The 13,744-nt window shown below is 41.6% G+C and overlaps 1 protein-coding gene across 4 annotated transcripts in view; it reads left to right on the forward strand.

The window, feature by feature from the left end:
- Window positions 1-13,744, forward strand: part of col14a1b (collagen, type XIV, alpha 1b) — an 80,474-nt gene that overhangs the window by 59,286 nt on the left and 7,444 nt on the right. For all 4 annotated transcript variants that reach the window (XM_031793592.1, XM_031793593.1, XM_031793594.1 and 1 more), the window contains 11 exons: window positions 702-860; window positions 2,068-2,145; window positions 2,399-2,485; window positions 2,752-2,805; window positions 3,718-3,813; window positions 6,823-6,876; window positions 7,681-7,734; window positions 7,863-7,916; window positions 8,249-8,320; window positions 11,357-11,392; window positions 13,625-13,691. In XM_031793592.1, coding sequence (XP_031649452.1) covers window positions 702-860; window positions 2,068-2,145; window positions 2,399-2,485; window positions 2,752-2,805; window positions 3,718-3,813; window positions 6,823-6,876; window positions 7,681-7,734; window positions 7,863-7,916; window positions 8,249-8,320; window positions 11,357-11,392; window positions 13,625-13,691 — 811 coding nt within the window. The remainder of the gene's footprint in view (window positions 1-701; window positions 861-2,067; window positions 2,146-2,398; window positions 2,486-2,751; window positions 2,806-3,717; window positions 3,814-6,822; window positions 6,877-7,680; window positions 7,735-7,862; window positions 7,917-8,248; window positions 8,321-11,356; window positions 11,393-13,624; window positions 13,692-13,744) is intronic.

The raw sequence follows: 13,744 nt of genomic DNA on the forward strand, positions 1-13,744 counted from the left end.
TTCGTGCTCAGCCAACCTGAAATTTGCTCTATTTTTTGGGGAGAATATTGCTGCACAGAGCCCTGACCTCAACCTCATCGAACACATTTGGGATGAATTGGAATGTCGACTGCGAGCCAGGCCTAATCACCAAATGTGATTTTGCTAATGTCTTGAAATTCCCCCATATATTTCCCCATGAGACATCCCATTTCCACGAAGCATACAGTAGAAGCTTGATGTGTCAAGGGTTAAAAAAAAAAGCAAATATTTTATTTTTCACAAAAACGTCTTAAATCACCCGACTTCAAAACCGACTCTCTCGTTTCGAGTGACTGGTGCAATTCTCAGAACAGACCTTATTTTACAGCCTCTGTCTCTTTGAACCGCTGTTTGCGTTCTGGACTATTGGGGAAAAAAGTATGTCCGCCCGCAACTCTGTAATGCTGCCCAGTGATTTATTACTCACACATAAGACGTTTCAATCCCACTGCGTCTGTGTTCCAAACAGACCGGGGTTCAAATACTATTTTAAATAATTTTGGATAATTTAGCTGTGTTTAGGATTGACCTTGCCTGGCGCAATGGAACCAATAGAATAGCCACAAAAGTGTAAACCCTGCCAAACTGGCACTCCAGGCAGGCTTTGGCAAACGCTCAACGTATTTGAAAGATTTCAAATAGGATTTTAACCTAGATCTGGTTCTTTAACTTCCCTGTAGCTGCACCTGGCTATTAGCAAGACCAACGCCAAGGCTGTCATCGACTGTAAGCTGGTTGGGGAGAAGGCCATCAACGCGGCGGGCAACATCACCACAGATGGCCTGGAGGTGCTGGGACGAATGGTGCGCTCCCGGGGGAAGAGGGACAACTCTGCACCGGTAAGCCCTATAGTCAGACACAGCTGTTTTGACATAGAATTATGTCGGGATGTTCTAAGGACATCCCGTTCAATATCCATGTCAACATTCCGTAATTGGATTTCTATGCATTTTTAACCTCTTGATTCACCTTATTTTACATGTGTAGCCGGGCTGAATTCTAACGTGCCTTATAGTAAGTACAGTATAGTAAGATGTTTAGTGTCATACAGTAACCAATACACTGGTGGATAAACTATCTACGGCCTAGGTTATGAATTCCTATAACAGCATTAAGACAGGGTTTGAGTGAAGTATAATCACATTAGCACTTCAAGGTCCATTTGCCACTAAATATAAACAAGTCATAGAAACAACAGAGACACTACCAACTGAACTTTCATATCCAATCGCCCAGTTCCATAAATAGCCCAGATATCCTCATACAGGAAAAGCAGTGAGATGTACTCTCTGATAGGCTTGATAATTTTCTTCCTTTGACAAAAACTTTTCACACGTTTTTTTTAAATGGACCCCTTTCTGCAGAGGAGGAGAAAACAGAGCAATCTGTTTGGAGAGACCAATTATTGATTCTTCCTCCTCAATAAGAGCTGTGCAACGAGTCTATTAGCTATGTGTAATACTGAAGAGTTATCATACTTTCCCTCAGGCCTTATCTAGGAGATCTGCAGCTTGCTGCTTGTTTTATCAAGAGACTAGTAGTAAAGTAGCACAACCTGTATATAATCTAAACGCAACATCCAACAAGATTTTACTGGGTTACAGTTCATATAAGGAAATCAGTCAATTTAAATTGCCATTGATAAAATGGAATTGTGTTCTCTAAAATGCTGTTGGAGGTGGCTTATGGTGGAGAAATTAACATTCAATTCTCTGGAAATAGCTCTGGTGAACATTCCTGCAGTCAGCATGCCAATTGCACGCTCCCTCAAAACATAAGACATCTGTGGCATTGTGTTGTGTGACAAGTGGCCTTTTATTGTCCCCCGCACAAGGTGCACCTGTGTAATGATCATGATAATTTAATCAGCTTCTTGATATGCCACACCTGTCAGGTGGATGAATTTTCTTGGCACAGGAGAAATGCTCACTAAAAGGGATGTAAAACAAATTTGTGCACAAAGCTTTACAACACTTTACATGTTGCGTTTACATTTTTGTTCACTATAAAAAAGATGTCTGTGTTTGTTGTTCTTTTTGTCCTCAGTTTCAACTGCAGTCGTTTGACATCGTCTGCAGCACGTCCTGGGCCAGCCGAGACAAGTGCTGTGAGCTTCCTGGTCTGGTGAGTTCAAGCCTCACTACTGATCTCATCTACTGACTGACATGGAATGACCCTAACCTTTGTTGTAATGTGTAGTTGCATGTTGTAGGATCATGTCATTTTGTGTCTTGTGGTCATTATCCTCTTTTTTTCCATCATTATGCTTTGGTCATTATCGTAATCATTAGCTCATTGTCCTCTTGTGTTCCATGTATTGTCATTTGGTCGCACAGTAGCATAGTCATGTTATTGTGGTGTTTCTCTCATCTCTCAGAGGAAGGAGGAGGACTGTCCTGCCATGCCCCGGGCCTGCACCTGCACACAGGACAGCAAAGGCCCCCCCGGCCCCACTGGACCCCCTGTGAGGACCCTTCGTCTCTCCTTCATCACCATCATGTGTTACTTAAAGCTGTTGTTGAACTAGGAACTCATTCATTGCATTCAGTGCCAGATGAACAGACATTTGGAGATGGAGAGGGATATATACATAGCTACAGTACATACACCCGGCCCGGCGTGTGATAGCGTGCTTAGGATGTGTTGAAAGAGTGGGTCTGTAATGTCTGTGATACGTACAGTATATTGATGGTGTGTGACAGAGGGTGTGTGTTTGTGTGTTATCAACAGGGAGGTCCTGGGATCAGAGGAGGGAGAGGGGACCGTGGAGAACCAGGAGCTGTGGTACAGTACACACACACACACACACACTCATGTAAATAAAAACCCAATGAAAGTCAATGCAATGTTAGAATTGCACAAGCACTGAGTGGGTGGACAGACACATACCCACATTGATGGATACCTCTCTTCCATAAAAGATCCCTTATACGATGCTTGGCTGAAAACCCACTCTCTCTGAAAATGCCCCCTGCAAAGTTCTAATCTTTTATTCATATCTCATTCTCTCACACGCTATTCGACTCGGGATTGCATGGGTCTTGAAAGTCCCAGAAAATTGCACTGGTGGTTGAATGGTGTGTTATTACAGCATGGGAAGGTCTTTGTAATGCAGGCGTCCTCGTAGTACGCCCATGCTGTCTTCCTACTCTCATGAATTTTATATTCGTCGGAGACGCAGCGTGCCCCCATGAAAGTCAATGGCCTGCGACTGGTTGGCTCACGACAAGACTGACAGAGAGTGGCCTCACGGCGCTCTGATTTGCAGTTAAATCACAGAGTTAGCCTAAAGCCCCCTCAGCCGCCAAGAGCTGGGTCAGATAATGTATAAAGGATGAAGACAGTTGTATGGAATAAAAGATTTATGAACATATTGCTCGCCCTCCATGAAACCTCGCACAGCACACTATTGATATTCATGTCGTCAACTTTTGAAAGCCTTAGATTGCAGTTCCGGTGTTATGGTCTTATATGTCATTAAAACATGTTTATAGTACTATATTACCAGCTAGCAGTTCAACATTCACAAATTGGTATTTTGTTGTTGTTTAAAATTGTACTTTCATACTACATAGAGGTAATGGCTGTAGAAAATAGGGGATTTAACTAGATCTGTAGTAAAAATAGATCACTTTATCTCTTTGTTAACTATATTCTAATCTATTTGATCAATGTGTTCTTCTGTCTCTATGACAGGGGCCGATAGGTCCAGTTGGGGACGCTGGCACTCCTGGGCTGCAGGGGCCCCCTGGCCCCCAGGGCCCCAGTGGCCGCACCATCATGGGCCCCCCGGTAAGACACACACACACACATGCGCATACACACGCTCACACACACCATCTAATACTGCACATATTAGAGGAGTCTAGTTTCCCGACATACATAACACAGCAGCAGTACCAGGTTCACCTAGGCCTGCTATAAAGTCCACCTTGTAAAAGCTGTTGTAATACTCAGAGGTCGATTCTTTCTCTCTCTCAAGGACTGATGTTGAACATAAGCCATAAAGGAGGAAGGATGTATCGTAATCTAATGGACTTAACTTTACTAGGGCAATGTTTAAGCCAAACTATGTGTTGAGAAAAACTTATTCAAGGAATCAGGAGAACTCCTTTATCAGCAATAAGAAGTTTATTCAAGTAATTGCAAGGAAGATCTCACTCTCAGGATGAACCCGGAGATGATCTTGATTATTTACAAGTCACTCAGTCTTTATATACTCCACCTACACAAAGAGCTGCTTAACCCTCAAAAAGAGGCAAGCTTACAAAAGAGCTAAGGGTCATTATCTCTACTCCCTTTAAACGTTCAAACAAACAAAACCAGGTTCTAACCGGTTCTCACAGCCGATGTGTCTAAGATAGGGGAATGATCCGATCTTTAGAGCCTAAACAGACAGGCAAATAATTCAACCTGGATGGCTTTTAGAGATAAGGAGTAACAAATCACTCCTTTGTAGGGTGTATGAAGAGGTTACTGGTCAGCTGCGGAAGATTACCAGTGACTGTAACAAAACCATTTTTCACCCACAAAAGCATTAGAATGTAATAAATTAATTTTGCTTCAACATGGTAATTTTTACTCTATGGTATAACATACACACGTTCTATATCGATGACATGATCTGTTTGTTGTTAATTCAAGATTATGGTGACAGTAAGGGTCCTTAAGGGTTATTAATCTTAGGGCTGAAATCCCGTTAACGGGAGGATATGACAACAGCCAAGTGAAAGTGCAGGGCGCCAAATTCAAAACAACAGAAATCTCATAATTAAAATTCCTCAAACATACATGTAACTTATACCATTTTAAAGGTTATCTTGTTGTTAATCCCACCACAGTGTCCGATTTCAATTAGGCTTTACGGCGAAAGCACCACAAACGATTATGTTAGGTCACCACCAAGCCACAGAAAAACCCAGCCATTTTTCCAGCCAAAGAGAGGAGTCACAAAAAGCACAAATAGAGATAAAATGAATCACTAACCTTTGATGATCTTCATCAGATGACACTCATAGGACTTCATGTTACACAATACATGTATGTTTTGTTTGGTAAAGTTCATATTTATATAAAAAAAATCTGAGTTTACATTGGCGCGTTACGTTCACCAGTTCCAAAAACATCCAGTGATTTTGCATAGCCACATCGATTCAACAGAAATACTCATCATAAATGTAGATGATTATACAAGTTATACACATGGAATTATAGATATTGGTAGGGGGCAGCATTCGGAATTTTGGATGAAACTCATGCCCAAATTAAACGGCCTGCTACTCGGGCCCAGAAGATATAATATTCATATAACTGGTAGATTTGGATAGAAAATACTCTAAAGTTTCCAAAACTGTTAAAATATTGTATGTGAGTATAACAGAACTGATTTGGCAGGCAAAAACCTGAGAGAAATCCATTCAGGAAGTTTTTTGTTGTTGTTGGTTTTGTATTTTTTTATTCAATGCCATTACAGTATCCATTGACTTAGGACTCAAATTGCAGTTCCTTTTCCTTCCACTAGATGTCAACAGTCTTTAGAAATTGTTTCAGGCTTGTATTCTGATAAATGAGGGAGTAAGACCAGTCTGAATTAGTGGACCCTGACGTGTCACAGAGCTTTTTCATGCGCAATCCCGAGAGAGTGCATTTCTTGTTTACCTTTTATATTGACAATGTTATTGTCCGGTTGAAATATTATAGATCATTTCGGCTAAAAACAACCTGAGGATTGAATATCAACATCGTTTGACATGTTTCTATGAACTTTACAGATACAATTTTTTGCCTGTTTTGACTGCGTTTGAGCCTGTGGATTACTGAAGAAAACAAAGAAGGCGCTCAGAAAATTGATCAAATTAGCCGCCATGTTGGAGTCAACAGAAACCAGAAATGTTAAATATTCCCTTACCTTTGATGATCTTCATCAGAATGCACTCCCAGGAATCGCAGTTCCACAATAAATGCTTGATTTGTTCGATAATGTTCATTATTTATGTCCAAGTATCTACTTTTGTTAGCGTTGGTACACATATCCAAACGCTTGTGTGTTTGGACAAAAACTTCAGACAAAAACTTTAAAAAGTTATATTACAGGTTGAAGAAACATTTCAAACTAAGTATAGAATCTATCATTAGGATGTTTTTATCATAAATCTTCAATAAAGTTCCAACCGGAGAATTCCTTTGTGTCTACAGAAGCAAGTCGATATCATGTGGAATGCGCGTGACCAGGAAATGGCTCTCTGCCAATAAGCTGACTCATTCAGCTCTTATTCAGTCCCACAATACAGCAGAAGCCTCATTCAAGTTTCTAAAGACGGTTGACATCTAGTGGAAGCCCTAGGAAGTGCAACTTCATTCATATCCCAATGTGAATTCCATAGGGCCTGGGTTGAAAATATACCAACCTCAGATTTCTCACTTCCTGTTTGGATTTTTTTGCAGGTTTTTGCCTGCCATATGAGTTCTGTTATACTCACAGACATCATTCAAACAGTTTTAGAAACTTCAGAGTGTTTTCTACCCAATACTAATAATAATATGCATATATTAGCAACTGAGTCTGAGGAGCAGGCCGTTTGCTCTGGGCACCTTTCATCCAAGCTACTCAATACTGCCCCTGCAGCCATAACAAGTTAAGGGTTATTAAGGTACAGCTACTGTAAGAGCTTGTGAAACAAATGGCATTTGTAATTCGAACGCAGATGGTGACCAGATAGTGACGACCCCAACTTATGAAATAGCCTCCAAATAAGCTTGATATTTGCTGTTGATATCTATTGTTGTTTTTTCACACTTCAGGGTGGTCCAGGAGAGAGAGGTGAGAAGGGTGCAGCTGGCGCTCCAGGAATACAGGTAAAGACCACCATTCACTTCCTGCCCTTTCAGACACACTTTCCCTCATCACAAAATGGCATTCAGTCTTCAAATGACATTCAAATGACACCATTGCACCAAAGGGAGATCTTTGAATGTCATATTTAATTTCTATCTCTGTAATGTAGCTGTTAATAGGAACAAGTCATTCTGAGTTCTGGTGAGAGTTTTGTGTGAAGGGCTACTGCTCCCCTTTGGTTTATGTTATGTCGGATTTGCACAGGTAGCAAAAGGAGAAGGTAGAAGTTGGTCTTAACCAATTATAACGGGTCAGCTGTCTTCCCATCCAATTGATGGTAAATCTGAGCATTAGCGGATAGGGCAATCTGATCCTAGATCTGTGGTTATGGGCATTGCCTGCCTGGACCGTAACAAGACATTTTTACAGAATAACAATAGCTATTTCCCCTCTGTTGTAATGATTCATGTCTAAGATGCCATGAACTTTCATTATAATCAATCTCTGAGCTCAGCCAATTAAGTTGGATCCTGTCAATAACTGTAGAGGTTGGGAGATGTGTGTTTTTGTTTGTAATAGGCTTTGAGTCATGCCATTGGCATTCAGTACCCGTTGTGTCTGAGTGAGGGAATTTGGCTTTGACAGCTGTGAAGGTCATGCAAGAGACTGTGTATTACAAACAGCTCAGGCCTCACAACATTAATTATGTGTAATGAGTTAGGATAATGGTCCAACCAACTGAGTCCGTCAATACAAATGTATTCATGCTGACACCCTTAACAGGCCTTTCTGTTTTCACATGCGCTCTCTCTCTACGGTTGCAGGGCATTCCTGGGTCTCCTGGGTCACCAGGTCGAGAGGGACAAACAGGAACAAGGGTAAGGTCTTGTTTGTCTGTTTAATCCAAAGGAATAGATTTTATGTGAATATAAAGTCATGGTATAGGAGCTGGCGTAACCGCACAGTCTCATAGGTATGTCTTTGTACATGTAACCCCTTTCCACAGGGACTGCCTGGTAAAGATGGACCCCAGGGGCGAACAGGTCCTCCAGGGACTATGGTAAGTCCGATTGTGTGTGGATGGAGCATCAGGGACTGATGAATGAACTTGATTGAATTGAATTATAAAATACATTCATCCTGTAGTTTTGAATTGTAAAATGTGATCTGCAACTTACAATACTTTCTGGTCAACAGTACTGTCCCTGTAGGTTACTTGTTTGTGCTTCTTGGAGAATGTAACAGTTTTTTGTTTTGTTTCTTGGCCAAACGTTTTTGTCATACCTCAAGTTACCACTGGGAAAACGAAAGTTACAAATTGGAACTTTGAGTGATTGCTTAATCAGTGAGGACAATTTGTTTGTTTGTGTTTTTCTCCTCCTTCACCCACAGGGCACTCCAGGAGCTCCCGGCTCACCAGGGTCAAGTGGACCTCAAGGGTCACTGGGAGACCAAGGACCTCCTGTGAGTCATCTGACCTCTCTATGTCCATGCATGTTACTACTTAAGGAGCTGACCCTCTAGCTAAGGAAATACCCAGCAAGCAGAAATGATGAAATTACATCATTACAACCACATACGTCAGCATGATGTCATTTCAAACGGTTTTGCCCGTTGTGTGTAGTATTCGGGAGGTAGGTTTTGGGAGAGAGCAAAGTCATATATGAATATATTGTCCATAGTCCTACAGTACAGTATATATATCATAATTAAGACCTAGAGTTGTTCCTGACTGCCTGACTTGACCAATAAAAGTTACAAACTATAACAAGCGCCAGGCATTATATAACCTGAATGGCAGCATCATGTTGTGGGGTTGCTTTACTGCAGGACGGACTGGTGCACCTCACAAAATAGATGGCAACACGAGGAAGGAAAATTATGTGAATATATTGAAGCAACATCTCAAGACATCAGTCAGGAAGTTAGCTTGGTCGCAAATGGGTCTTCCAAATGCACAATGACCCCAAGCATACTTCCAAAGTTGTGGCAAAATGGCTTAAGGACAACAAAGTCAAGGTATTGGAGTGGCCATCACAAAGCCCTGACCTCAATCCCATAGAACATTGTTGGGCAGAACTGAAAAAGCAAGTGCGAGCAAGGAGGTCTACAAACCTGACTCAGTTACAACAGCTCTGTCAGGAGGAATGGGCCAAAATTCACTCAACTTATTGTGGGAAGCTTGTGGAAGGCTACCCGAAACGTTTGACCCAAGTTAAACAATTTCAAGGCAATGCTACCAAATACTAATTGAGTGTATGTTAACCTCTAACCCACTGGGAATGTGATGAAAGAAATAAAAGCTGAAATAAATCAATCCCTCTACTATTATTCTGACATTTCGCATTCTTAGGATCACCACTTTATTCTAACTGACCTAAGACAGGGAATTTTTACTAGCATTAAATGTCAGGAATTGAGTTTAAATGTATTTGGCTAAGGTGTATGTAAACTTCCGACTTCAACTGTATCTAAATCAGGCAAACAACAACAAAAAATGCACCCACTGTAAAAAAAAAAAAAAAATCATTATGTCATCATTGACGAGCGCATATTCTATATTTGGTTAGGGTTGAGTGGGTCACACATTTTTTTTTTTTACCTTTATTTAACTAGGAAAGTCTGTAAATAAGAATTTGTTCTTAACTATGACGGTCTAGGAACAGTGGGATAACTGCCTTGTTCAGGGGCAGAACGACAGATTTTTACCTTGTCAGCTCGGTGATTCGATCTAGCAACCTTTCGGTTACTGGCCCAACTGCTCTAACTACTAGGTTACTTGCCGCCCCTATGTGCGGTTTGCGGATGGGTTATTAGCAATTGCGGGCAGGTGCGGGTGAACAAACAGCTGACCCGCACCCCTATTCCAGACACATGTAGAATCTATGCCTGTACAATCTATGCATCCTGTTTATTCTGCCGGCTCGTGGTTTCCCAACGGTTTATGTTGGTGTTTCCTTTATTTCGGCTGTTAACTCTATATTGTCGTCGTCTATTTCAACATTGTTGCCAGAAAAACAGACTTTTGTGTCACTCAATGGCCTCTCTTTTCGTTCGAAAATCGGAGGTTAAAATAACACTAACATGACTATGGAACAGAATATGTTCGTGGCGGTTTAAGTTAACCTTTAACAAATGGCCTTACAATGTCATGACAATATGCAATATGCATTTTAAGCTACATTGGTGGCTTGCAAGGCACTAACGTATTTATATATATATAATATATATATATATATATATTTTTTTTTTCACCTTTATTTAACCAGGAAGAAACCCATTGAGACAGATTGTCTCTTTTGCAAGAGGATACCTGGCCAAGAAAGCAGCAGCAGTCAATTCAACATTTAAACATAACAATACAAACAGCACAACAACACGTCATTAGGTGCTCACCCGGCCTGGAGGAAACATTTACACTCCTCAACAGAGTTTTGGGCCAGAGATTTAAACCCACTAAGGGGCATTAGTATATATAGGTGAAGCATATTTTGCAGACTTCCATGCCTCAGGTGCACAATCGAAATGGCAGTTTTGCTTAACTCGGCAATGGCCCTGGGGACTTTTAGCAGCAACCATCTAGTAGACCGCATCTGGGAACTGCTGGTGGTGATGGGGGAAGGAGAGCAGGCTACCCAGAAGGGCTTTGTAGATGAAGAAATACAAATGTAGCTGTCTGCGTATGTAAAGCGAGGTCTAGCCCTCCATTTGATATAAGGTGCACTGGTGGGTGAGTGACTTGGCATTTGTAACATAACGCAAAGATGCATGATAAACAGAGTCCAGTGTCTTTAACACAGAACAGGCTGCATGCATATACAATATGTCACCATAATCAATTACAGAAAGAAAAGTGGCTTGAACAAGCTTCTTTCTGGCCTCAAATGGGAAGCAAAGCCTTGTTACAAGAATAAGAACCCAATTTGAGTTTAAACATCCTCACAATCACAATCCTCACGTGAACTTTGTAGGACAGCTTATCGTCCAACCAAAGATCAAGGTATTTGTAGGATGACACCTTTTTAATTGGTGTGCCCCCAGACGTCAAAATGCTAACATTCTCTGGCTGAGAGCCAGACAAGGTTAGCAGTAATTACATACTCTTGCCTACTATGTAATTACGATGTAATTACGGGTACTGCATAGTTATTATTTGTCATTATATGACCTTTGCAGATAAATAGTTATGGCAGGGTTCAAATAATGACGCTAGCTTGCTTAAGGTAGCTTCTAGCTTACTGAAGGTAGCATCTGTTCATTGTGCAGTGCTTTTTCCTAAGAAGAGTTTTTCATACCTGTCATACCTGCTTTCAATGTCTGTTGTAATTCTGTTAACCTTTCCAAATTGCTTTTACTTCTCTGGAGTAAATGTCTACTTCTTGATGCAAGTTCTTGAAAAGAAAAAGATGGCAAAGAAAATGGACAACTCAAAAAATGTGTACATTAAATGTACTTCATTGTTTTCTGTCCATTGTCATTCTGCCTCTTGTTCTGTTGCAGGGTTCCGCCGGAAACAAAGGAGAGAAGGGAGAAAGAGTAAGTCATAGAGATAACAAACATATTGGTAATTGATGTAATACTTCATATACATTGCTTTGGCAACAGTGGCAACCACCCATTCATGCCAGTAGAGCATTTATTAAATTCAATTGAATTGAGATATCTTATGATACTTATCTTGTTCTATATAATATACAGTGTACTATATATACAAATGTATGTGGACACCCCTTCAAATTGGTGGATTCAGCTATTTCAGCCACACCCATTGCTGATAGGTGTATAAAATTGAGCACACAGCCATGCAATCTCCTTAGGAAACATTGTCAGTAGAATGACCTCACTGAAGAACTCAGTGACTTTCAATGTGGCACCTTTCCAACAAGTCAGTTCGTCAAATTTCTGCCCTGCTAAAGCTGCCCCAGTCAACTGTGAAGTGCAAACATCAAGCAGCAACAACAGCTCAGCCACGAAGTGGTAGGCCACACAGGCTCACAGAATGGGACCGCCGAGTACTGAAGCGCATAGTGCTTAAAAATCGTCTGTCCTCGGTTGCAACACTCACTACTGTGCTCCAAACTGCCTCTGGAAGCAACGTCAGCACAATAACTGTTCGTTGGGAGCTTCATGAAATGGGTTTCCATGGCCGAGCAGCCACACACAAGCCTAAGGTCACCATGTGCAATGCCAAGCGTCGACTGGAGTGGTGTAAAGCCCGTGGCCATTGGACTCTGGAGCAGTGGAAATGCGTTCTCTGGAGTGATGAATCACGCCTCACCATCTGGCAGTCCAACAGTCAAATCTGGTACCTGCCCGAATGCATAGTGCCAACTGTAATGTTTGGTGGAGGAATAATGGTCTGGGACTGTTTTTCATGGTTCAGGCTAGGCCCCTTGTTCCAGTGAAGGGAAATCTTAACGCTACAGCATTCTAGACAACATTCTGTGCTTCCAACTTTGTGGCAACAGTTCCTGTTTCAGCATGACAATGCCCCTGTGCAAAAAGTGAGCTCCATATTGAAATGGTTTGTCGAGATCGGTGTGGAAGAACTTGACTGGCTTGCACAGAGCCCTGACCTCTACCCCATCGAACACCTTTGGGATGAAACTGAATGCTCGGCTATGAACTGACATTTACTCCTGAGGTTCTGACCTGTTGCACCTCTACAACCACTGTGATTATTATATATGAATGTTTGAACATCTTGGCCATGTACTGTTTTAATCTCAACCCGGCACAGCTAGAAGAGGACTGGCCACTCCTCAGAGCCGAGTTCCTCTCTAGGTTTCTTCCAAGGTTCCTTCCTTTCTAGGGAGTTTTTCCTGGTCACCGTGCTTCTACATCTGCATTGCTTGCTGTTTGGGTTTTAGGCTGGGTTTCTGTATAGCACTTTGTGACATCGTCTGATGTAAAAAGGGCTTTATAAATACATTTGATTGAAATGGAATTTCGACTGCGAGCCAGGCCAAAACGCACAATCAGTGCCCGACCTCACTAATGCTCTTGTGGCTGAATGGAAGCAAGTCCCCGCAACAATGTTCCAACATCTAGTGGAAAGCCTTCCCAGAAGAGTAGAGGCTGTTATAGCAGCAAAGGGGGGACCAACTCCATATTAATACCCAAGATTTTGGAATGCGATGTACAACAAGCAACACATACTTATGATCATGTAGTGTAATTCTGTGAAGTATGTGTTCGATGCTTAACATCAATGTTCAAGATAAATAATGCCCTCCTTTCAAGTAATTGCTGCTCCTCAGCTAGGAGGTATACAGTAGGTGTTCTCTGACAGCCTGACAGTATACAATTACCATTACAACAAGTTTTCTGAAGAGCAATATCACATGGTGTACTGCACCCAGAACACATTTTGTAGAAGACCTATTCATGCATACTTTATAAGCTAAAGCTTTAGTGCTGTGTTACTCAGCTGTAGAAATGATTTTCTACTTTACAGCAGTTATATTTTTAAAGAGCTATCGTTCTAGTGTTAAGTACTTTATGGATTGGTTTCGCCCATAACAGCGAACAGCGAATGGGTAATGAGGTTTTTATACAAGGCTCAAAAAGCAACATCTATGCCTGTCAACAACAGCCATGTTTTCCAATCGAAAGAGTTAATGCCAAAATCACGACTGGCAGGCTTTCTACCCAAGTAATGCTGGAGGAAATGTCACCTGTGGGATCGATGAAACAGGTTGGACACATCAAACACACAGTGTTATCTGTAGCCATGGTCTTGGTGTCACCATGTGTTTTTGCCTCCAGGGTGACCTGCAATCCCAGGCATCGGTCCAAGCAATCGCCCGGCAGGTCTGTGAGCAGCTGATACAGAGTGAGTATTTTTTTATCCTTCAGCTGACCCTCTTCCTGTGCGGGTTTGTGTGT

This window comes from Oncorhynchus kisutch, linkage group LG17, assembly GCF_002021735.2.
Source record: "Oncorhynchus kisutch isolate 150728-3 linkage group LG17, Okis_V2, whole genome shotgun sequence".
NCBI classification, from domain to species: domain Eukaryota; kingdom Metazoa; phylum Chordata; class Actinopteri; order Salmoniformes; family Salmonidae; genus Oncorhynchus; species Oncorhynchus kisutch.